The sequence below is a fragment of the Pinus tabuliformis genome, chromosome 9 (genome assembly GCF_031772625.1).
Source record: "Pinus tabuliformis cultivar Carrire ecotype Pingquan chromosome 9, CPIR1, whole genome shotgun sequence".
Lineage (NCBI taxonomy): Eukaryota > Viridiplantae > Streptophyta > Pinopsida > Pinales > Pinaceae > Pinus > Pinus tabuliformis.
In genome coordinates, this window is record NC_142307.1 from 2,007,093,765 (window position 1) to 2,007,119,823 (window position 26,059).

The 26,059-nt window shown below is 38.6% G+C and overlaps 1 protein-coding gene across 1 annotated transcript; it reads right to left on the reverse strand.

Annotated features, from left to right (window-relative positions):
* Positions 1-17,965: 17,965 nt before the first annotated feature.
* Positions 17,966-18,505, reverse strand: LOC149157109 (benzyl alcohol O-benzoyltransferase-like). The gene has a single exon (XM_089444987.1). It carries the CDS (start codon positions 18,503-18,505, stop codon positions 17,966-17,968), a length of 540 nt encoding a protein of 179 aa, XP_089301113.1.
* Positions 18,506-26,059: the final 7,554 nt, after the last annotated feature.

Consider the following 26,059-nt stretch of genomic DNA (forward strand, 5'->3'; position numbering starts at 1 on the left):
TGTAACACCTGCGACGATTCCTGTAAAGTTGTTTTTACAACTTTACCTCCTAAATCCACCAGTCTTGTTTATCCCCTGTTGTTTCCTCTCTCCCATCAACTTGTTTTGATTGCTTTTGGTTAAGGTATTGTCTCTTTGGTTTCATTGAGTGAGTCTTGTGTTTTTAGACAGTGTGACCTAGCTCTTTAGAGGTTTCGTCGAGAAATCGTTTGCTTGGGTTACTTGTTTATCCAAGGTTCATCCACGACTGTCTTATTGATTTGCTTGAGGCTTTTTTGTTGCTTGTTTTCTTGTTGGTTGACTTTTAGTGTCGATTGTTGAACCAATTTTTGATATTGATTCAATTTATTCACTACCAAGCATACATCACAATTTTTTGGATCGATCAGTTCACACTTGCTTGTTTTTCTCTTTAAATTCAAAACAAAAAAAAGTCAAAAGATTGCACTCATTTGATATACGAAAGTGAAAGTATATGTGCATTTCAAATTTTCATGTTTGAGAAATTGAAAAGTGAACTCTAAATCTTTCATTAGTAGTATCGATGCATCGTGAGATTAGTGTATTAATGCATTGTGTTTGCACTTGCTTGTGTTTGCTTGGGAACGAACTTTCTATCTTTCCTTAAGTAGGTGTTCATCGAAATGAAAGATGCTTTACTCATTCTAGTTGCATCCTAGGATTGTTGAGATACATTCAGTAGGGCCTGAAAACTGAAACTTAATTCAAGATCAACACTAAAATCAATTGAATGAACTTAGCAATGCATTGGAACTTAATGCACATTATTTAGAGGTCTAGGCTAGAGACGTGCTCTGGCATCGTTAAACCTAGTCACTATTGCTTTTGCTTAAGGTTGGGTGATTCCTCCTTCTATGACTCAATAGCTGCCTAGTACGGATTTTTTCTCCCAGTACCGTCGAGTATATATCGGGAGACCCCACTAGGTTATCATCCTACATCCATAGGAAGCCGTGTCTACTGCCTTGTGAACCGTAACGCACCAAACACAGCATTTGGGAAGATTGACTGCCATACGGAAAGTCCTTGGTCATTTCTCTTTCATTTGATCACCAAGGTGTATATGCAGTTTTACGGTTTGTTTGGTTAACCTTTTGCCTAGTTCTCCAGAGTAGTCACTTTCGTTCCTTTTTTACTCCTTAAAAGAAAAGGTCCATCTGAGCACTTGTCCTTTCAGGCTCATTAAACCTCGAAAGAGATAGAGTCACCTTTTCGTCCTTTTCGTGACTCTTTAAAAATGAAAAGGTCAAGTTTTGTTCCTGCGTCATAAAATTTACTGCCCACGAACTATTCCTGGTTACAGCTAAGTTTCTTCATTTTCTGGTTCATTCCTGATGGCAACATTCCCTGAGTCTACTGGCCAAGGTCTTCCCCCAGATGGAAATCCTGGTCTGTTTCCACCTTTTGGAAATGTCGGTGCTCCGTACATGGCAACGTTGTCTTTGCCTGGGTTAACCATCAGTCTGCTCGTTTGGTTGTTTTCAACCTCGGTGGTCCCGAGCGTCATGACTCCTGTTCCACCATCTCCTTTGTCTGAATCATGACACGTTGATTCCAAGGTTGAGCTTGCGCCTTCTTCCCCTGTTTCTTCACCTTCATCTCCTCCTTTGCCTGGTGAAAGTTTCACATCTAGTAACCAAGAGACTAAGAAGAAGAAGAAGAAGTCCGATAAACGCGAGGCCACCTGTGCAGCTATTGCTCCGAGTACATCTCAGGTCGGACCACCTTCTGCTCCTCCGCAGAAGGTTAAGTTTCCTTGTAAATTGTGCAAGGGTGACCATCTTCTTCATGATTGTCCTGGCATTCCTAGGATCTTAGAAGTATGGTCTCACGATCTGGCTTATCCCTCGTCATCCTCTAAAGCTCATGACGATGCTACCCTATCACCTGGCAGCGGTAACAAGAAGTGGAAGATTTAATTCCCTTGTAGGTTATGTGAAGGCAACCATCCCCTTCAACTTTGTTCACTCATGGATAAAGCTTCCGTTGTTTTGGAAAGTCTTACAGCTTCTTCACCCCAACTTCCTGTTGGTTATCAGAGGCTCTCTTCAAACCCTCTCCCCATTGAAAAAGAGATTGACTCAGATTCTTCTCTTGTCCATCCTCCTCTTTTTGAGCCCAGCTGTGCTAAGCCTGTTCCAAATCAACCACTAGTTGGAGAGAGTGTCGACTTAGATTCACCACCTGTTAATCACTCTGTTCCGAAAGAGCATCATGATTATACTGCTCATGTTCTTCTTATCTCGTCAGATTCTCTTGAGTCCGAGAACGACCCTCCTATCCTAGCTGATCCATAGAGTCCTTCTTCGGTTCCTATAGAGAATGGGGGCAATCATATGATACCCCCACCAAGTAGTTCGGTCGTTTCCTTCGACTAGAGTCATTTGACTGCTTTCCGCCTTCCATCCTATGTGCCTTTCCAGATTACAGTACATGCCTATGATAAGGCAGTACCTGGCACTGTCTTGGATGAGGGTGCGTCGGTTAGCCTCATGCCTTTCACTACTTGGCAAGCTTTGGGCTCCCCACAACTTGTGCCAGTCACGCAGAATCTGTTGGCATTTGACAGAGGAACCAGTCAACCTTTAGGGATCCTTCTGAAGTTCCTTGTTACTTTGGGAGGCAAAACCGTCGATATCGACGTGATGGTTTTCCAAGGTGCTTTAGATTTCAGTCTTCTCCTTGGCTGTGATTATATTTATGCCATGGGGGCTCTTGTTTCTTCAATTTTATGTGTGGTTTGTTTTCCGCACAATGGAAGAATGGTGACTATTGATCAATTGTCATTCTTTAGTCACCCAGTGCCTCCTGTACCACCATCATCCCCTCTTTGTTCTTATTCGCAAGTAGTACCTTCCTTGCCAAAGGTCAATTATGTGGCTACCCGTTCCATCTCCGCCTCTGCTGCTGATCATGTAGATGGTCTCGTACATCATGTACTAGGGGCATTGGAACCTGATCTGTCATTGGTGTCTAATGAAATGTGTTCCTCCCGGAGCGTGCTTCCTCCGTCCGGTGAAGATCTCTTGGGAGCCATGTTTTCGTACAGCCTATGAACAAGAGTTCCGAGGATAGTTTGTCCCTATGTCAACCTTGTTAAAAAATGAAACAAGGGGTGTGGAGCATAGTTCCTTGTCTTGTGTCAAGCTCGTTAAAAAATGAAATAAGGAGTGTTGAGGAAAGTTCTTGATCTTGTGTCAACCTCGTTAAAAAATGAAACAAGGGTTATGAGGATAGTTCTTTTACTGTGTCAACCTCATTAAAAAATGAAACACCTCCCTTTCCAAATCGCGTCTTTGATTAAGATCTCGTAAAATCCAAGTCAAGTCTTTCCAAGATCTCAAAAGTGAACCTTCATTCCATCCACTCCGTTGGATGCAATGAAGCTTGGGGGGCATGTACCTCAATTTGCGTTATTATGCTAGGGGCATGCGAACTCATAAAAAGCATAGTTTTTCGTTTCAAGCTTGTGTAAACAAGAAACTGAATCCAAGCAGAGTTCTCCATGGTTCAAGCTTGTGTAAAACGAACCCATACCTGATTTACATCTCGTGATCGCCGTTTTTATCCGCTAAATTATGCTAGATGAGCCTTGGTTGTTTCGTTCCATCATCGCCATCTCTTTGGCCAATCGTATGCTTTCACTTGGTTGTTTTTCCTTTCCCGAGGAACCGCAGCGATGAGTGGTTTTATTAGCCAGCCTCCTGACCATTACATGTTTTGAGCAGTTCCATCATTGTCGGAACCAGTTGCTACCCTTTATACCACTTGTTCCTCTAGGACGAGTCACCTTTAAGCTCTTTTCTGACTCGTAAAATATGAAAAGATTGCCGAGTTTTTCCTTTTTGACTCGTTAAACGGAATAAAAAGGTGGTCCACTTTTAGCTCTTTTTCGATCGTATAAATGCGAAAAGATGGTCGGGCTTTTGTCATTTCAAGTTCGATTTTGGTTATGAAACGTCGTGTCTATGATAATTTTTTTACATTTTCAGGTCAGGAACACTAATTATGAAAAGTACTCCTTGATCGAAATGGTTAAGCGGTTCTCTCGGGTATTGTTTTCTACTTTTTTGGGCTCGAGGGACACAAATTTATGAAAAAGGACCCCCATGGAGTTTTCTTTTCCGTGTCTTTTCAAACTCTCTAAACATGAAAAAGACTCCGAGTTTTCCCTATGTCGGACTCGTTAAACCCTGACAACATTGGACTCATCACCATGACGAGACTCGAGCTTCTCCTCCCTAGGGCTCGTTAAACTATTACTAGGTTGGATTCGTCCGAAGGTCAAACTTATATCACAAGCATATGCTATCCCCTTCAAGCTTGTTTCTCAAAAATAATTGGGGTACTCGCCAGCAATGGTTGGGGAAAATTTGGAAGTCGTCATTGGTTACCTATGACAGCTAGTCACTCTTGAACATCGACACTTTTGCTTCTCGTCAGGTTGGGATATCCTCACATCGTCATTGGCCTTCTGGGGTTTTGGGTTGCCATTTTGCCTCATTCCATCTGATCCATGTTGTCTCCGTCAGACCTCCGATCCCTTGGTACCAAAATGCTGCCGCATTCCGGAGTCGTGTCGCCGATATGTTCAAGAGTATAATCCTTTTGCAGTTCACACCCTTACCTCCTCCTCTGATGCTTTGTTTCACCATCTACCACTTGTTCCTTATCTCACGTCATTGATGGGGGAAACATTATGGCCCTCCTACAATGGATTGCCTCCTGTCAACACCAGCTCATTATCCAGGAGGTTGATCTAGAGATCCCTTTCAGTACCTTGGAGCTTGCATGCCTCAATGGCAAGTTCTTCGCACCTAACGATGGACTTTCATCATTGGTCTTCGATTGGGTGATTCCACGAGTGTTCGACTTCAGCTCATTTTTCACACTTAGTGGATTGTACTGGACAGTACCTTGAGATCCATCGGCATTATTAGTGGTTTCTCTCGTGCTTGTTAACGATTTTCATTATTGACCGGTAATCAAGCGACTTTCTATCATGCTCGACTTTAGCACATTTGTTTGCATGCTAGAATTTGTACTATGATCGGTTATGGTTTCAAGACCCCGAACTAAGATTACATATGTTCAGGCTGCATGGATTGGTTCGTGATTACATACATGACTCTTTGATTGGATGGCTGCGACCATACCTAAGTCTTCATGGATGGCTACGACCATGCCTTTATCATTATATATGGTCTTATCAACTGGGTGGCTACGTCCATACCATAGACCAAGTTTCATATGTATTTTGGATGGCTGCGCCCATGCCTAGACTACATGTATTTCACTATCAGAGATATCAGTTGTACTTGCGCTTGCAGGTTCTTGAAGGTGGTGTTCCAATTCAGTCATGGTTTCGTAAAGCATTTCATCCCTCCCACTCTCTCGGGCTTCATGCTTTAGGGGGCATCTATTACACAGTAATTTGTCACTGTCCTCATCTCAATCCCTCTGCTGTGTCATACATCAAATAAACATATCCATATCTTCCCACTCGTGCAAGCAGATTAAGCAAATTCTCTCTAATGCTGAAGATTGACCCTTTCTGACTAAGTTCCTGCATCGTCGCTAGTAAACCATTAAAATGCGCAACGGTTCTCTGTCATGCACTGCATCATTGCGACGTCGTCGCTAGTCCCTAGTTCATGACCTGCGACGATCCAGATTTGGCGAATTAGTTCAAACAGTCGGTATTCTGGGTGTTTCTAGAGCTAGTTGTTGGGTCAGTTTGGGTCACTTTTCCTCTTTTGGGATGGTGGTTCCACCTCTTGTGCAACTTCCCTTAAGGATAAGCTCCCTCTCCCTTATTTCATGGAGACTCCTTCTCCTATAAAATCACTCACCATTGCTATGATCTGGTAGTTCTTTAGTTGGGCAATGCTGGTCAATTCTTTTGAGTTTGCTTTGAAACTAAGTAGATAGCTTTGGTGTGAGTGTGACAAGTGTGGGATTGCTAATAGTCTGGTAAGAGGTTGTGGAGTGCCTTAACCTTGTATTAAAGCTTGTGAGTGAGAGAGAGATATTGTCTATTTGGGAGACCCATTCTTGAGAGTGAATGCTTGAAGAAACATACTGGCTGGACCCTCTGAGAGGGCTTGTGACGTCAAGACTTGGTTATAAGCTTTGCTCTTGATTCACACCCTCCGAGAAGGCTTGCGACGTCAAGAGTATAATCCTTCTGCAGTTCACACCCTTACCTCCTCCTCTGATGCTCTGTTTCACCATCTACCACTTGTTCCTTATCTCGTGTCGTTGATGGGGGAAACATTATGGCCCTCCTGCGACGGATCGCCTCTTGTTGACACTACCTTATTATCCAAGAGGTTGATCTAGAGATCCCTTTCGGTACCTTGGAGCTTGCATGCCTCAATGGCAAGTTCTTCACACCTGACGATGGACTATCATCATTGGTATTTGATTGGGTGATTCCACGAGTGTTTGACTTTAGCTCATTTTTCACACTTAGTGGATTGTACTGGACAGTACCTTGAGAGCCATCAACATTATTGGTGGTTTCTCTCGCGCTTGTTAACGGTTTTCATTATTGACTAGTAATCAAGTGACTTTCAATCATGCTCGACTTCAGCACATTTTTTTGCATGCTAGGATTTGTACTATGATCGGTTAGGGTTTCAAGACCCCAAACTAAGATTACATATGTTCGGGCTGCGTGGATTGGTTCGTGATTACATACATGACTCTTTGATTAGATGGCTGCAACCATACTCGAGTCTTCATGGATGGCTGCGACCATACCTTTATCATTATATATGGTCTTATCAACTGGGTGGCTGCGTCCATACCATAGACCAAGTTTCATATGTCTTTTGGATGGTTGCGCCCATGCCTAGACTACATGTATTTCACTATCAGAGATATCAGTTGTACTTGTGCCTGCAGGTTCTTCAAGGTGGTGTTCTAGTTCGGTCATGGTTTCGTAAAGCATTTCACCCCTCCCACTCTCTTGGGCTTCATGCTTTAGGGGGAATCTGTTACACAGTAATTTGTCACTGTCCTCATCTCAGTCCCTCTGCTATGTCATACATCAAATAAACATGTCCATATCTTCCAACTCATGCAAGAAGATTAAGCAAATGCTCTCTAATGCTGAATATTGACCCTTTTTGACTAAGTTCTTGCATCATTGCTAGTAAACCCTTAAAATGCGCGATGGTTCTCTGTCATGCATTGCATCGTTGCGACGTCATCGCTAGCTCCCAGTTCATGACTTGCGACGATCCATATTTGGCGAATTAGTTCAAATAGTCGGCCTTCTTGGTGTTTCTAGAGCTGGTTGTTGGGTTAGTTTGGGTTGCTTTTCCTCCTCTGGGATGGTGGTTCCACCTCTTGTGCAACCTCCCTTAAGGATAAGCTCCCTCTTCCTCATTTCATGGAGACTCCTTCTCCTATAAAATCACTCACCATTGCTATGATCTACTAGTTCTTTAGTTGGGCAGTGCTAGTCAGTTCTTTTGAGTTTGCTTTGAAACTAAGTAGATAGCTTTGGTGTGAGTGTGACAAGTGTGGGATGGCTAATAGTCTGGTAAGATGTTGTGGAGTGCCTTAACCTTGTATTAGAGCTTGTGAGTGAGAGAGAGATATTGTCTATTTGGGAGACCCATTCTTGAGAGTGAATGCTCGAAGAAACATACTGGTTGGACCCTCCAAGAAGGCTTGCGACGTCAAGACTTGGTTGTAAGATTTGCTCTTGATTCATTTTAATACAATCAATGATGATTTCCTATATCTGGTGTGCAATTTACTTGATAGCTAATGATTTCTTGACTTTATAAGTGAATAGATCATTGTTGTTCTCGATTACATGTTCTGTTGTTTTCTTATGGTGTTTCAAGTTGATTGCTCATTGAGGAGAAAGAAACGGAAGCTAGAGTAGCGCAACGGAACTTCATCAACCACTGATTTGAGGTAGGCCTCCAATGATGACTATTTAAGGGAATTGATTGTTGTTTTGTCTTTGCTGTGACTAGACCCACTCTAGGGCTAGAGGGGTTGCCTTTGTTCGCAAAGGGAACACTCTCCTACTTCACAAGAAGTTAATTTTGAGGTTGGAGATTTGGTTTTAGCACACCTAAGGAAGGAAAGATTTCCAAAAAGGTAGTATAACAAGTTAAAATTTAAGAAAATTGGATCATGCAGAGTCTTGAGGAAATTTTCTGCAAATGCATATGAAATTGAATTACCCCCTGATATTGAAATATCTCCAATTTTCAATGTTGTTGATTTGTACAGGTATGAAAAAGGGAATGCAGATGATACAATAGAGGATAAAGAAGAACAAGAGGTTGACTGGGTAAAAGAGTTACCTACAGCAAAGGCATTGCAGCCAGAAAATATTTTAGACAAGAGATTGTTTAAGAAGCCAAGAGGACAGGAGTATTTTCAGTATTTGGTCAAATAGAAAGATCAACCAATTGCTAATGCTACCTGGGTGACAAATGCCATGCTACAGAAGTTGGACAGTTATGTAGAAGAGCTCATGGATAAGAGCCCATGAATAATTTTGTCCTCAGGAGTGTGATGCAGGAGCATGAGGCTTGAAGACAAAAGGCTTCGAATTTTATTCCAAAAATACAAGAAACGTTTACAAGCAAAGGAGTGGGATCCTTTAGCTATCACTTTACAAAGCTTTCTAGATAGGATTTGAGCTAGAATTCATAGATTTGAGTTATCCTGTAATTAATTCAAGTAGTTAGGCTTAGTTTAGATTCTAGAGGAGAATATCATGCAGAGTAGATATTATCTAGGACTAGGCATATTCGATCCATTGATTGAGGATCTGATTGTTGTATGTAATGGTATTTATGTAATATCTTGATTAGTGTAAGGGGATTTGGCTAGATTTGGTTGAGGATTTGATTGTAAAATCTAGAATCTCTCTGTATCTCTGTGTATACTGTGCATGAATGGTAAATCCTGGAGGTGTTTAGTTTCCTTCAAAATATTTATGAATTGTATTGATTTCCAGTTCGGGCCCTTAGAATTAGATTTTATTATAATCATGTGTTATCGCATCTAAACCTTCATTCACTATGTATTGAAATAACCTGGATATGTTTTAAGAACATAACTGATAGACAGGTTAAACTTGGCGGAAGTGCAAATTCTTGGCAGAATGAGGAAAACCCCGACAAAATTGGTGAGAAACCCAGGAGAAGATCTAAACCATCCGATCGAAAGACAACAAATCTAACGTTGATCACGTGCTAATAAGTGTGGATGTTAATTCTAAAAACAGACGCGATAAATTATAAAATTGAGTTAATAGCTCAGTTAATCGTGACCGTCCACTTGAAGGAGGCAGATCTGACGGTAATCACGCGGTTAAAATGAACGAGGTTTAATTTAGAAAACGAACGCGATATTTTATAGACTGTGGTTTAATCCATTGAATTTCGGATCGATCATAGGCGTTTGCTAAGAAAGGACGCGATCCGACGGATATCGCTTCGGAACATGCACTCAAGTTAATTTCAATTTCGGATCCGAGAAGGTTATGAACTGGGGTTTTGTTTCTTTTCGGTTCCGTGGGAGAAGGTGAAGGTTTGCCATATTTCGGGTAAATTAAACAGTCCTACTATTTTTAGTAGAATAACTAAAATTGGAGGTTGATGACTGTTACCCCAAAGGAAACCTGAGAAGAAGATCCAACTGAGCTTGAAGAGATCATTTCTAGTTTTGAACGATTATCCTTAACACCTTCAACCAGCCCACCAAGAAGCAATTGATGAGCTTGGTCCTTCAAATGTAGTACAAGTAATCACAGATGCATCCCCCGTTTGCAAAGTAGCGGGTTTGATCGTTCAAACTCGATATAGGCATATCTTTTGGACTCCTTGTCGTCAAAGACATTGGAAAAATATCTTGTATTGTAAAACTCATTTTAAATGCAAGAGATGCACAAATGTACATTTTCAACCACCATGCCTCTTTAGAAATCTATAGGATGTATTCAAGGAAGAGGTTTTTGAAACCTGTAGAAAAAAGATATGCTACATACTTCATTCTTCTTCAACGTATGGTTGAGGTGCATGCATACTTACAAGTGAATGTTGTTTCCCGAGAGTGGAATGCATGGTCTGAATCTAAATCAGTGCAGGCAAAGAAGATAAGAGTGCAACTTCTCAATGATGATTGGTGGTTTCATTGTAAATATGTTGTTTCTTTCACAGCTCCAATTGTGGAGTTGATTAGGTATGCAGTTTCTAATTCCCCCACCCTTGGAGAAGTTTATGAATGTATTGATAGCATGGTAGGCAAGACAAGGCACATCATTCGGGATAGAAACCCCTCTTTGGAGTTCTTCAATAAAATTCATAAGATAATAGGGAAGAGATGGATCAAACTCAATACCTCTCTTCACATGGCTGCTTATGCCCTTAATCCAAAGTGGTATATGGGAGACCAAACATAGTTCTACGCATTGATGATGAAGAAGTGAAACAAGGCTTTCTTGATGTGATATGCAAAATCTATACACCTAATGAAGCAACTATAATGCGGGAACAATTGATTGATTTTTCTACCTTAAACCCTTCCAAATTCTTTCAAGATGCGAGGTTGGACATCAAAATTTATGCACAAAGGAATCCCATTGGATGGTGGAGAATGTATGGGGGGGAAGCCCAAGATCTTTGAAGCCTTGCCTCATGCTTGCTATCTCAAGTTTCTAGTTCATCGGAAAATGAAAGGAATTGGTCTACTTATAGTTTCATTCACTCTGTTAAGAGGAATAGGCTTACCTCTAAGAGAGAAGAGAAATTGGTTTATGCATAGCAGTCTTTGACTTCGCTCAAGGAAGCTACTCGAGTATTTAGAGTGCCTTGCAACAAGATGGGATGTTGATGTTGAGGAGGCTTCTGAGATTGATGATGATGAGGATAATACTTCACCAGATGCACGTTTAATTGGCATACCTTTGGGTTGCATTGCAGGTGACCTTGATATTGATGATGGTGATGATGAAATTGGATTGCCTAGCAAAGCTCAAGGTTATATGGATAGTCTTGATGTTGAAGATTGCACTTTATGATCATGTTAAATTTTAGTCTTTAATGTTATGTTTTGGCCTTTGAGCATTTTTGGACCATGTATTACTTTGCAACTTTGGGCATTTGTCATTTTCTTTACGATGTATTAGGCATTCTAGGAATATGAATATTAATATGATGAGTTCTTTGATTTTCACTATATTTCTTAAATTCAAAAGTGTCTCTTGGATCATTTACTTTTTCAAATTTACATTTTTTGAATTTGATATTCATATAATAAATTAATATTTTAAATTGATTTTAATATTTGAATATTTTGATTATTATATAAATTATATAATTTTTTTTTACTACTCCCAATTAACCATTTACTAGAATTTTTTTTTGAGGAAACCTCTGGCCATCCAGACACTCATACCCAAGTTCCAAACAATCATGCAACATAGATTTTTAGTCAACTCAACGTTTCCTAGAAATGCAATAAATCTAATTTGCCTACAGAGATTTTTAATCAACTCAACGTTTCCTAGAAATGCAATAAAATGAATTTTTCTTCATCATATAATATTGATCCTTAAGTTTTTAAAAGCATAAGCCAATATATATATATATATATATATGAAAAAACCCCACAATGCAAAATAAAACAAAATTAAGAAAAATCAGAGAGGAAACTGGTGGCCATAGTTACCTGGTGAGAGTTATTATAAGATTTTCACGCGTAAGATATACTAAATATTCATATAAATATAATTCGTTAAAGAATAGTTACATTAATGTGTAAACAAGTAACTTCCACCCCTTTCACACCATAGAAGGGTAACAAATTTTTTATAGAGTATCGGTGGATGTTTTCTATATATATATACACACTATTATGATTCTTTTCGCATATAGGGGTGAATTGTAGGTTTGGAGGAGTATTAATAAAAATAAATAAATATTTTAAATTTTGATTATTTTATATTTAAAAATTTAATATAATTAATATATTATTCTAAGCAATCATTCCAACCCTAATCCTCTTTGGTTAGATGAAGATCCTACTCTGGCTAGCAGGTACAAAAGGAGCTCTGAAGATTTCGGGGAAAATTTGTTTGGGTCGGAGCTAGTCAAGCTCTGTAGTGCTCAGGATCTCATAATTTGCAACGGTCTAAAGAAGTGGCCCAATTCCAGCAAGATGACTTGCATCCATGGACTTGGTAGCAGCGTGGTAGACTACGTTATTTCCGATCTCCCATTATACAATGAAATAATAAATTTTGACATCTTAAACGACCACGAACCTGACTCTGATCATAGGTCTTTACTTATAACTCTCAATTTTGTCATGCATAGAGTTCCCATAGAAAATAATACTTATAGCCAAAAGAACTTAATATTTGATAGAAATAAAAATGATCTCTTTCTAAATGAATTAAAAACTAATTTGCTTCCTTTATCTAATATAAACATCATAGAAGACCTCTATCATAATTTTACTACAACCCTCTCATATTCTATTAACAAGTTCTCAATTGAAGTTTCAAATAATAAAAGAAATAGCAAAACCAATCCATGGTATGACAAAGATTGTAAAAGTGCAAGGAGATCAATTAAGGAAGCTGTTGATGAATCTCTTAAAATGGACAAGATAAAAATATACAAAGCCCTAACTAAAAGGAAAAAGAGGCAGTACATTCGTCAAAGACAGGAGAATCTCTTACACCTCTCTAAGGTAGCTCCTAAGAAATTTTGGAGGCAGATTCTAACTAGGAAGTCTAAGGATAATAATAAAATTGCTCTTCACGATTGGAATTCCTATCTTAAAAAGCTTTATGAATCTCCAAATGTCATGGATAATTTGGAAACCCTTCTCACAACGAAAGAAGTTTTCTCTTTAGAAGACATTAAGTTTGGGGTTAATCGCCTCGCTAATGGGAAAGCTAAGGACATTGAAGGTTACCAAGCGGAAATCTTAAAAATTGGAGGTCCTGTCCTCATCCCCCACATCCACAAGCTTTTCAATCAAGCAGTCAAGCAAGGGTTCCGTAAACCTTGGACTGAGAGCCTCATTATCCCTATTTTTAAAAGTGGGGATACAAATAACCCCTCTAATTATCGAACAATTATGATCAGCCCTCTCTTAGCCAAGTTATATGGTAGTATTTTGGAAAAGAAGTTAAGCATATGGCTTGAAAGTGAAGGTAAGCGGGCTAAAGGCCAAGTAGGTTTCAGAAGGCATCACTCAACAACAGACCACCTTGTTATGCTTAGGATCATTGCGGAGGAATGTCGTAATGATAAATCCAATTTATTTTGTTGCTTTGTGGACTTTAGAAAGGCTTTCGATACGGTTCCTAGATACAACTTTTGGAATAGATTAGAAGAGCTAAAGGTTCCTCTCGAGTTGAGAGTTGCCACTATAAGGTTATACGAGAATGTAATTGCAAAGCTAAAGAGCAATGAAGGGTGGTCGAAAGATATTATTTGTAACATCGGAGTTAAACAAGGTTGCCCCCTCTCCCCTACCCTATTTGGCATTTACATCGATAAGCTCGAAGGCTATTTAGAGGAAGCAGGATGTGGTGGCACGATCTTAGTTGGGATAGTCGTCATCCTTCTTCTTTATGCTGACGATATTGTTCTTTTGGCAAGGTGCCCATCTGATCTTAATAAGCAACTTAGGCTTCTTAAGGATTTCTGCTCTACCATGGGTATGACTATTAACACTGACAAAACAAAAGTTATGATTATCAAATCCAAGAAGGATACTTACGCTAATTTTATGTATGACAATAATAACTTGGAGGAAGTGTATTCTTACAAGTACCTAGGAATTGATATTCGTCACAAGATCAACTGGAACCATAGCATTGAGAAAAGGATTAATGGGGGGTGGAAAGCTTACTTTGGTCTTGAAAATAATTGTAAAATAGCAAACCTCATAATGTCGGATAAAAAGAAGTTCCTCTTTGAAACTTTAGTCACTCCTGTTATCTTATATGGCTGTGAGGTTTGGGGTTGCAGCATCTCCAGAGAATCATGGAGAAAGATTGAGCAAATCCAGAAGCGTTTTATAACTTATAACCTGAAAATTAAAAGTAATACACCCTATCCTATTCTCCTTATAGAAGTAGGTCTTTCCCCTATTGAGAGCCTAGCTATGCTTAAGTTTCTGTTGTACAAGCACAAAATCAGTAACATAGACGATCATAGACTTCCTAAGCTAGCTTTAAATTCTAGCCAAAACCACCTGAGGCTCAATCGAGGGTGGCATAAAGACACAAGGGCCTAGTTAAACTATTGGGAGATCAACGAAAATGATGCATTGCAAAACATAAATAACATTAAAGATATTGTTACTTCTAAGTTCAAAGAAAAAATGTGGTGTGAGAAAGATTTAGCGGCTAAAAGAAAATTAAGTTATTATAAGAAGGTCAACAACCCCACCCTATAAGATCAAAAGTATCTCTATATTTTAACTAGCTCAAAGAAGAAAATTAATATAGCAAAGATTAGAATGAATTCTCATGAGCTCCATAGTGAAACAGGTCGTTGGGTAGTTCCTAAAACGCCATGGACAGAAAGGATCTGCCATATATGTGAGAATAGGAACATCGAGGATGAAAACCACTTCCTCTTAAAGTGCCCCGCGTATAACCACATTAGATCTCAGTTTCACAATCTTTGTTACAATACTGACCTTCCTAGCCTTTTACAATGTCAAAATTATAGTGAGCTCGGGAGGCTTCTCTCCAAGCTTTTTGAGCACAGGAATAAAATCTTAAATCAAAATACATAATTTGTTTATTTAGATCCGATAGACCATTATTTGGTCTCAGCGGACGTTAACCATCATCATCATCATCATCATTAAATTTAGTTTGAATATTTATGATATTAATTATATGATATTTTTAAAAATATAGTTTAATTAATAGATGAAATAGTTTTTTTTGTGTTGAAATTTGGTAATATAATTTTTAGTAAGATTTTAATTTCTTGTTATTTAGAATGCATTAATGAATTCAACACACTAAGAAATTTTTAAACCATTAAATTTTACAGATTAAACAACTTAAACTAATGATATGTGATTGATGTGATGTGTCTCTTCTAAAATAAAAATAAATATTATTTAAATTAAAAAATAATGCCTATTATATTAAAAATAAAAAGCAAATATACATATTTGGTTAGTTTTAAGGAAAACTATTATAAAAACATAATCTCATTGTAAATGTGCTTTGGTGGTTGATATTACAACCGAGTTTGAAAGAGATATGGTAAAAATATTTCACTCTCAATTATAAATAAAATATTAATAAAATATTTAGATGCCCAAGGGAAGTAACATAATTATATCAAATTTTAAAAGATAAAGTAATTAAAAAGATATAAACATTAAAAAAATGGCATTACTTATATTACTTATATTTCATTGGGCCTAGAGACATATTTTACAGAGGGGTTATATTTGTTTGGTCGAGAAGCACATTCTACAATGTGGTGTGAGGGAGATGTGTAACTCCCTCAATCTTTGACACATGTCCCATTTAAAATAGAAATAAATATTCTATAAATTGAAATAATTAGGATAATAATAATAATAATAAAATATACATATTTGGTTAGTTTTAATTAAAAATATTATAAAGAAAATTCCCACTCAAAAAAATGAATATATATATTTTGGTCATTGATCTTACAACCTTAATGAAGGAGATATGGTAAAATTATTTCACTCTCCCTTTCATTATAGATAAAACGTTTCAATATTTATGTGAAATAACATAATTTAATGTAGATACAGTGATTAAAAAAATTACAAAAAAAAATTGAGTATTACTTATATTTCATATTTCAATACAAAATATAAATAAACTATTCAAACATTCATGTTAGATAATTTATTTTAATATCAACTTTAGAAAACACAAACATATATATGTTAATCGCAATAAAATATAACAATTTACAATGACAAAAATTAATTAAAAATAAAAAGATTTAATCATTTCCTAATAATAAATATATGTTAATCACAATAAAATATAACAATCTACAATGACAAAAATTAATTAAAAATAAAAAGATTTAATCATTTCCTAATAATAAATAATAGTAATAAGAGGGAAAGGTTTAATTCATTTAATTTAATTCTTAATATAAATCAATATGTGTTATTTATAAATATTAATAATAATAAAAAAAATTAATATCGATCGTGAATAAAATATTTCAGTGTTATGTAATATAGAAGCAAATTTTAAAAATATATAAGGAGAAAAGAACACTTTAATATGGACATGTAATTCATAAATCAAACATTTAATGGTTATATTAACAAAAAAATTTCAACCTGAATAATTTATATATTATATAAAGTTAAAAAAAACTTGTGTATATTATATAAAACCATTGAAAAAACAAATTTTATATATCTTTATTTTACATTTTTTGAATAGGAAAAATTAAATGTGAGGTTATATATTAGTAATTGTTTAAAATGGGTATTATATCCTCACCTAAATTTAATTTCGGTAAACGACATAATAATAAGAAATATAAATATAATAAATATATAGTTACGAATATTATTTTAGTGACCCTAACTCGTTTCAATGTCCTCACTAGAAAATATTCATTCAACCTTAACATAATGTATCTGATTAAATCTAGCCCGTAAAGATTACAATGCCTTTTTTTTCAGTCTTGATTTCCCACGTTCAAAGCATAACTAAGCCCCGAGGCCGTCGTTGATTGCATTATTTATATATTGTTCAAATATTTCCATGGAAATCGATGGTAAAGAAACAGAAGCAAGGTAAACTTCATGGGCATTCACAGAAGGCCTTATTAGGTATTGTTGAAATTATAATTTCAAACTGCAGATTTTTTCCCTGTGATACGATCCATTGCAAATCGCAGATGTTACCTTTTCGTCTGCTTCCCTTGTAATATGCAATGCGATCTTACGATGCGATCACAGATCGCCATCGCGTCTTACCCTGTTGCCTCTCCGATCGTGATGCGATGCGATGCGATCTTATTGCAGATCGCAGATCGCGAATATTAGCCAGTGCGTGTTAAGCCCTCCGCAACGTTGCGATGCGATCTTATCGCAGATCGCACTTTCACCTGCATATGATCTCAGCCGGTCATACGCTTTTGATCCAACGGCCATTATTTGTTCTTACCTTGTTCACGCCACCGCCATAAGTGTCTTTTCACCATTTACTTATTTATGTTCCCAAAGGAGAAGGAAGATCAGATCCAGCTCCTGGACATTAAATGCTCAGCTACAGCATTTAATAAACAGCATGGCCGAGAACAAGAAGAACGCGCCACGTGCTGGTGCAGTAAGAGATTATGGGTTTCTTACAACAGAGCTGGCCGCAGCATTTATCAGTTATGGGTTACCACACAACCGACTCAAGAGGCACAAGCAAAATGTATGTAAGATATTTTGTGTTGTTCATTATATATAAAAAAAATGCAAGGGCAAACATAGCATTGTAGAATTAAAAAGAAGGAGAGTTTTTTCTTTCTTTCTGCAATGCACAGCAGTGCTGAGATAGTGATTTCTAGAACTGAAGCGTTCCTGTTGTAATCCCTCTATAGAGGAAGACTATTTTGTAACAGTTTCTTTTGTTATAATTAAGATCCTGTATTGTAACAGAGTGTTGTTCTCTGTGCAATTTCTTTTATGTTTGAAAGAACAGAAATTTTCAACAGGTATGACACGTCTAACCCTGGCGGATAAACGGGGCAAGCGTATGCGGCTTTTCCCCACCCAAAATCCACTTCTGCGAGGTCAAGCATGATCTGGGAAACGTCTGAGGTTGGGTAATAACTATTACACGTGTTGCTTGGACACCCATGGTGGTTTGTAAACCCATTTAGCTCCGCCAAATCGATGAAAGATCGCACGTACTCTTCCTTCACCCTTCGTTAATCATTTTCACAGCGAAGGACAATGGTCGTTCAGTGAGATCTCCGGATTTTGTCGTACCATAGGCGAACACTATAAGATTGCCATAGTAGCCCCTTGGAATAGGCGGCCGCAATCGAGAACGGGCGTTGAAGGGAAACAAAATTGTGGAATGTTGATGAGCAGGGATATGGAGAGCCTTTGTTCTGGATCGCCACAAGCACACCCATATTACTTCAAATGCGGTGCAGTGCTTCACAGCCCCTTCCACTTCCTGTACCTTTCTTTTTAGAGCCGCAATTTCCTTTGAACCAAAATAGAACGATTTTGATATCATTTCCGGTGGTACTGCAGGCGCTTGCACCATTGATTTTATATATTTTTCTTCCAGCTTATGATATCCACGAACCCCTGGGTCATCTGCCGTAAGCTTCTCTCTCGGTCTAAGCATTTCTCTTCTCCAAACTGGAGGAACCATTGGGCTTGACGCGCCTCTCGCTATTTCACCCAGAGCCTTCACAAATTGGGTGATTCCAACACCATCACTCATACAGCGGTTGAAACCCACATTCAATATGAAACTTCCACATCGAAGACGCGTTACCTGTGGCCAAAAATAATATAAAATGCATGCACTCAAAACCAAAAGATCGATTGTATTATGAAATACAATGTAAACCTATTTATACAACTAAAAGTCGTTAACGGTTCAGACTCTGACATGGCGTGTAACAGGACTCCCTATTTATCAAAGCTAAATATTTTGTTAAAGTTATATCAAATCAATACATCAATCCACTATTCAGATTGTAGATTGGGAAAGTATTTTAGAATTGGTAGATTGTGAAAATATTTTAGAATTTAATGGATATCAGATAGGTTAATTATTTGACTTAGTTGCTATCAGTTGGATTCAAAAATATTTTTGAAATTTACAATCAGATATCATACTTTAACCGTAAAGTATATAGTTTTATACCCAAGATATCATCAAAGATCACAAAGAAGTGAAAATCACAATTACCAACCTGAAATCGAAGCAGAGGAGTGTCTGTGATGGTATCAGCCCCTGGAACGTTATTTATGAATTCAGAAATTACACGAGGAAAAGGGGGAGCGAGAACTATTGAAAATGTAATTTCAACTGCGCAACAGTTGAGCCATGCAGCAGCATGAAGACAATATCCGTGTGCTTCACCAAGGATCGGGAGGAAAAAACACTCCAAAAATCAAATTGCAGGCTTAAGGATATGCTTTAATCTCAGCCGCTGGATCTGGCCGATCAACGGTCCAGATCGCGTCGGCATATCGGCAAGTCGGCATATCGGCGGGTTGGAGCATCAGAGGCAGGCAGCGACAGCGATATGAAATATCGCCGATGAGCGATCGTCGATATGCATCGGCGAAGTCGCAATGGAGGACTTTCAAATGGGGTTTGTTATTATGCGATGAGCGATCGCCGATGTCACTATCGGCACATCGCTATCGGCGTTTCCAATGGAGAATGGGCCTTTCGCATATATATAGTTGTGATCCGATGGATCGGACCCGATGGGTTTCCAAAGCCAAATTGTATAATGGTTGAAGTCCGCCCAAAGCCAATTTTTGTGTTTTGCAGCGTTTTTGTATATTTTCAAATATATGATGAAACAGAGGATCGGTCGACTGCGATATGCAATGCGACCTGAAAGGCGGACCCGATAGAAAAGTTTTGCATGCATTAACCTCTGAAGGCAGGGGGGGCAGGATTTCTCAATGGTGCGGAGCCAGTTAAAGCAAGCATGGAGCAGTATAGCGCAACAGGTGGCTACTTTCAATTTACAGTATGGGCCGAGAAGAAGCAGGTTGCAATTCAACACTTACACATTGAATTTATCAGCTACCGCAGTTAATATGCCACTCAGTGAAAGACGAGAAGGACAACCTCGAGCAGTTCACAGTATGGGACTCCATTTTTGTTCATTAATACCATTCAGAGTTTGTATTGTTGTAGGAGTAGTTGTAGTCTGTTGTGCTGTTGAGAGTGAGTGTGATAGTGTAGAAGCGCAGCAGCGCAAGTGTATGTATGTTTGCAATATGCAATAGTGTAAGATGTAATCGGAACTGAATGAATAGAGTAGCACTGTGTTTTCCTTTTGGTGAATCCCTCTAAGTGAAAGAGGATGAATTTTGTATCAGGTTTTTATTTTAATGAATACAAATCTTTTATTGATGTGTAATACTCTGTTCTGAGAAATAATTTTTAGCCTTCCGCTGTGTTAAGATCTTGGAGAGCAAAACAGAGCATTGTCTCTGTGTGCAGTTTATGTTGTTTTTGGGATTTTGATAGAAAAATCCCCCAACAGTGGTATCGGAGCCAAGTTCAGGTTCTTTGAAAGCGTCAAAGAAGCTGAAGGAAGGTTTCTTGCTGAAGCAGCTTCTCCAGCAGCGTGAAGACTCATCAAAAGAATCCAAGTTGAAAGTGCAAGAATGGCTGGCACCAGTACCAGCAATAGCATGGGTATGCAGCTCCCACTATTTGATGGCAAAAATTATGACTACTAGGCAATAACCATGAGAGCCCTGTTTGCATCACAAGATCTATGGGAACTTGTTGAATATGGATTTGAAGAGCCAACAGATGAAGAAGAGTTTAATAACTTGACACAGGCAGAGAAAGAGCTGTTGAAGAGCAATAGGAAGAAGGATTCACAAGCCCTTGTATTTTTGTATCAAGCAGTGGACCAGAGTGTATTTCCAAAGTTAGCAGCAGCTAAGACATCCAAAGAAGCATGGAAAACTCTCAAGATAGCCTATCAAGGCATGGAGAAAGTGAAGACAGCTAAACTGCAGTTGCTGAGGAAATATTTTGAGAACCTGTGCATGAAGGAGTCAAATAATATTGACTCATTCTTCACTCAAGTAATTGGCCTGGTCACACAAATAAGATCTCATGGAGAGATACTTGAAGAAAGGAGAATTGTGGAGAAATTATTGAGGTGCCTACCCTCAAAGTTCTATGTGATTGTCACCACCATAGAAGAGACAAAGGATCTCTCAAACTTTTTAGTTGATGAGCTTCATGCATCACTGATCACACATGAGCAGAGGTTGAGTAGAGATGAAAACTCATCTCTATAGCAAGCTTTCAAGACCCAGATGTCCTTTGGAAGAGGAAGAGGTCAAGGCAGAGGAAACAAGAGAGGAAGAGGCAGAAGCCAGAATAGAGGTGGAAGGAATAGTCCAGCAAATGCTCAAGGAAGAGGTAGCAATCCAAACCAGAACCAAAGCCAAGGCAACAGTCAACAAAGTGGACAACATCATGCTTAAGGACAAAGGTATGAAAAATCCAATGTCCAATGTTATTATTGTAAAAAATATGGGCACTATGTCAGTGAATGTAGGAAGAAGTAGCATGATATGAGTAATAGATCTAGTGCAAATATTACTAGAGAAAATATCAGCCAAGATAATGTGTTGTTAGCTTGTAACATGGCTGAAACAAACAGTGAAGATATATGGTTTCTAGATTCCGGTTGTAGTAACTATATGACAGGAAACATAGCCTTGTTTTCCGCTTTAGATCAAAGTGTGAAGTCACAAGTCACACTTGGGACAGATAACAAAATTTCTGTTATGGGTAAAGGAGAAGTTAAAATATTTACAAAGAAAGGAGAAAAGAAAACCATAGCAGATGTATATTATGTTCCTGGAATGAGATGTAACCTCTTGAGTATTGGATAGCTTGTTCAAAAAGGTTACAATGTTTTCTTTGAGAATGATGTATGCACCATCATGGATAGAGCACCCAGCAAGCGATGCATTGCTGAAGTGAAGATGACAAGGAACAGAATGTTCCCTCTTAGAATAAGAGCAAATTTGAAAAACAGAGAAGAAATTGCAGCAGTTACCCAAGAGGCTTTCCAAAGCCAACCAAAAGATGAAAATTGGTTGTGGCACTTGAGATTTGGACATCTCAACTTTGGAGGTCTTAACTTGTTGAGCAAAAAAGGAATGGTAAGAGGATTACCATTGATAGAGAAACCGGACAACCTTTGTGAAGGTTGTATTTTGGGAAAACAACACAGAGAAAGTTTTCCATCAGGGAAAAGCATAAGGGCAAAAGCACCCTTAGAAATTGTCCACTCAGATTTATGTGGACCGATGCAAAATCCATCTTTAGCTGGCAGCCAATATTTTCTAACATTTATTGATGATTTTACAAGAAAAACTTGGGTTTATTTCTTGAAGAATAAAAGTGAAGTGTTTGAAAAATTCCGAAATTTCAAAGCACTTGTGGAAAATCAGAGTGGGCTGCGCATCAAAGTTTTGAGAACAGACAGAGGAGGTGAGTATATCTCCAAAGAATTCCTACGGTTTTGTAGAGAAAATGGAATCCATAAGCAATTTACAGCTAGGTATACCCTGCAGTAAAATGGAGTTGCTGAAAGGAAGAACAGGACCATCATGGATATGGCGAGGAGCATGTTGAAAGCAAAGCAATTGCCAAATGATTATTGGGCTGAAGCTGTAAACTGTGCAGTATATATTTTGAATAGGTGTCCTAAAAAAGCTGTGATGAGCAAAGTGCCTGAAGAAGCATGGAGTGGGAGAAAGCAAGGAGTCACCCACATGAAAGTTTTTGGATGTGTGGCCTATGCACACATTCCTGATCAGCTAAGGAAGAAGTTGGACAACAAAGGGGAGAAATGTATTTTCATTGGATACAGTGAGGAATCCAAAGCTTACAGGTTGTATATCCCATCTACCAAGAAGTTTTTTGTCAGCAGAGATGTTAAGTTCATTGAGGAGGAAGCTTGGGATGGAAGCATAGAGAAAACAGTGAATGTTAAAAACTGTTTGTCTCATGATGAAGATGATGAGGAGATCACTGAAATACATCCCTAAACAGCAGCGCCAACACAAGGACAACAAGGAACACCTTTGAGGATAAATGAGAGTGCTTCTCCAAGCACACCACAAGGAAGAAATTCAAGTGCATCTTCAAGCACTTGCACACCAAGTGAAAGAGGTAAGAAGTTTAGAAACTTGAGTGACATTTATAATGAAGGAATGAATTCCTTATTTGCCTTGTATTGTCATGTTGATGATCCTATTCAATTCGAAGATGTAATTAAAGATAGGAAATGGATAGAAGCTCTGTACGAGGAGATAAATGCCATAGAAAGAAACAAGACATGGGATTTGGTTGAGCTACCAAAAGGTAAAGAAGTCATTGGAGTCAAATGGGTCTATAAGACCAAGTGCAATGCTGAAGGCAAAATTGAAAGACACAAGGCAAGGCTGGTTGTCAAGGGATACATGCAGCAGTATGGGAGAGATTATGAGGAGATTTTTCGCACCGGTTGCAAGAATGGAAACCGTGAGAGCAGTGATGTCCATAGCAGCACAAAACAAATGGAAAGTCTACCAAATGGATGTAAAGTTAGCATTCCTAAATGGAGTGTTAAAGGAGGAGGTTTACATTGAGCAGCCTCTAGGATATGAGAAGAAAGGCCAAGAACACAAAGTGTGCAGATTGAAGAAAGCTCTTTATGGGCTAAAGCAAGCGCCAAGAGCGTGGTACAGTAGAATAGATTCCTATCTACTGGAAAATGAATTTGACAAGTGTGAGGGAGAACCCACTGTCTACATCAAAGAAAATGATGGTAAGATTTTAATTGTTGTCTAGTATGTTGATGATGTTATTTTTACAGGTAATGATGACTACCTCATTGAAAACTTCAAATCAGTCATGAAAGAAGAATTTGAGATGACTGACATGGGTTTGCTAAGATACTTCTTAGGAATAGAAGTAGATCAAAATGAATATGAGATTTTTATCTCACAAGCAAAATATGTAAAGGATGTGTTGGGCAGGTTTAATATGCAAGAGTGCAAAGCAGCAATCACTCCCACAGTAATGGGATTAAAACTCAGCAAAGAGGGCAACAACAAGGATTTTGATCCTAGCTTATATAAGAGTATAGTTGGCAGCCTTATGTATTTAACTGCAACTAGGCCTGACATAATGTTTGCTGTTAGTTTGATTTCTAGATTCATGGAGAGGCCAAAAGAGGCACATTGGCAGGCAGCAAAAAGAATTCTGAGGTATGTCAAAGGTACAAAAAGATTTGGCATTTTGTATACTTTTTCAGAAAGTTCAGATTTAGTTGGATATACTGATAGCGATTGGGCTGGAAGTGGAGATGATCGGAAAAGCACTTCCGGTTATGTTTTTCACATGGGTTCAGGAGCCATTTCATGGGCTTCCAAGAAACAACCAATTGTGGCGTTGTCTACAGCAGAGGCAGAATATGTGGCAGCTACAGCTGTAGCGTGTCAAGCAGTTTGGATGAGAAGAATGTTGGGGAGCATAGGCCAAGAGCAGGGAAAAGCAACAGTGATTTTTTGTGACAATAGCTCAGCTATTGCACTGTCTAAGAATTCTGTGTTTCATAAACGAATGAAACACATTGACACTAGGTTCCACTATATCAGAGAATTGGTAAGTAATGGAGAAATCAGTTTACAACATTGCAGGTCTCAAGAACAGATAGCAGACATTCTGACAAAGCCATTGAATCCGAAAAGATTTGAATTTTTGAGGAAGTGTTTGGGTATGATTGAATGCCCAACAGTTGAAATTAAAGGGGAGTGTTGAAAATGTAATTTCAACTGCGCAATAGTTGAGCCATGCAGCAGCATGAAGACAATATCCGTGCGCTTCACCAAGGATCGGGAGGCAAAAACACTCCAAAAATCAAATTGCAGGCTTAAGGATCCGCTTTAATCTCAGCCGCTGGATCTTGCCGATCAACAGTCCAGATCGTGTCGGCGTATCGGCATATCGGCGGGTTGGAGCATCGGAGGCAGGCAGCGGCAGCGATATGAAATATCGTCGATCAGCGATCGCCGATATCGCTATCGGCACATCGCTATCGGCGTTTCCAATGGAGAATGGGCCTTTCGCATATATATAGTTGCGATCCGATGGATCGGACCCGATGGGTTTCCAAAGCCAAATTGTATAATGGTTGAAGTCCGCCCAAAGCCAATTTTTGTGTTTTGCAGCGTTTTTGTATATTTTCAAATATATGATGAAACAGAGGATCGGTCGACTGCGATACAGAATGCGACCCGAAAGGCGGACCCGATAGAAAAGTTTTACATGCATTAACCTCTGAAGGCAGGGGGGCAGGATTTCTCAATGGCGCGGAGCCAGTTAAAGCAAGCATGGAGCAGCACAGCGCAACAGGTGGCTGCTTTCAATTTACAGTATGGGCCGAGAAGAAGCAGATTGCAATTCAACTCTTACATATTGAATTTATCAGCTACCGCAGTTAATATGCTGCTCAGTCAAGGACGAGAATGACAGCCTCGAGCAGTTCACAGTATGGGACTCCATTTTTGTTCATTAATACCATTCAGAGTTTGTATTGTTGTAGGAGTAGTTGTAGTCTGTTGTGCTGTTGAGAGTGAGTGTGATAGTGTAGAAGCGCAGTAGCGCAAGTGTATGTATGTTTGCAATACGCAGCAGCGTAAAATGTAATTGGGACTAAATGAATAGAGTAGCACTATGTTTTCCTTTTGGTGAATCCCTCTCAGTGAAAGAGGATGAATTTTGTATCAGGATTTTATTTTAATGAATACAAATCTTTTATTGATGTGTAATACTCTGTTCTGAGAAATAATTTTTAGCCGGTGTGTTAAGATCCTGGAGAGCAAAACAGAGCATTGTCTCTGTGTGCAGTTTATGTTGTTTTTGAGATTTTGACAAAAAAATCCCCCATCAAGAACCCCAAAGTCTTCCAAGGAAATATCTGCATCCGCTTCTACGAAAGGAACCCCTTCACCAGTACAGTCTAACAATAGCTTACCCTCTTCAATAATATGGACTAGGTCCTCATGATTCTTCATCGAGGAGGAGCCCCAGGGTGATCGATAAAACAAAAGTAAATTGACATGAGTCCGTAACGCCAATTGATTGTCGATGTTGGTAAGATACAGGTGATGGCTGGGAGTAGGGCGGTTAGGGGTAACGATGAGTGGCGGCCTTTTGGTGACACTGAAGTTGCAAAGAGAACTAGCACTAGCACTGACACTGAAGTTGCAAAGAGAACTA

Excerpts from the sequence above, each read along its gene's own strand:
- LOC149157109 (XM_089444987.1), bottom strand. The coding sequence starts at position 18,505 with ATGAGTGATGGTGTTGGAATCACCCAATTTGTGAAGGCTCTGGGTGAA.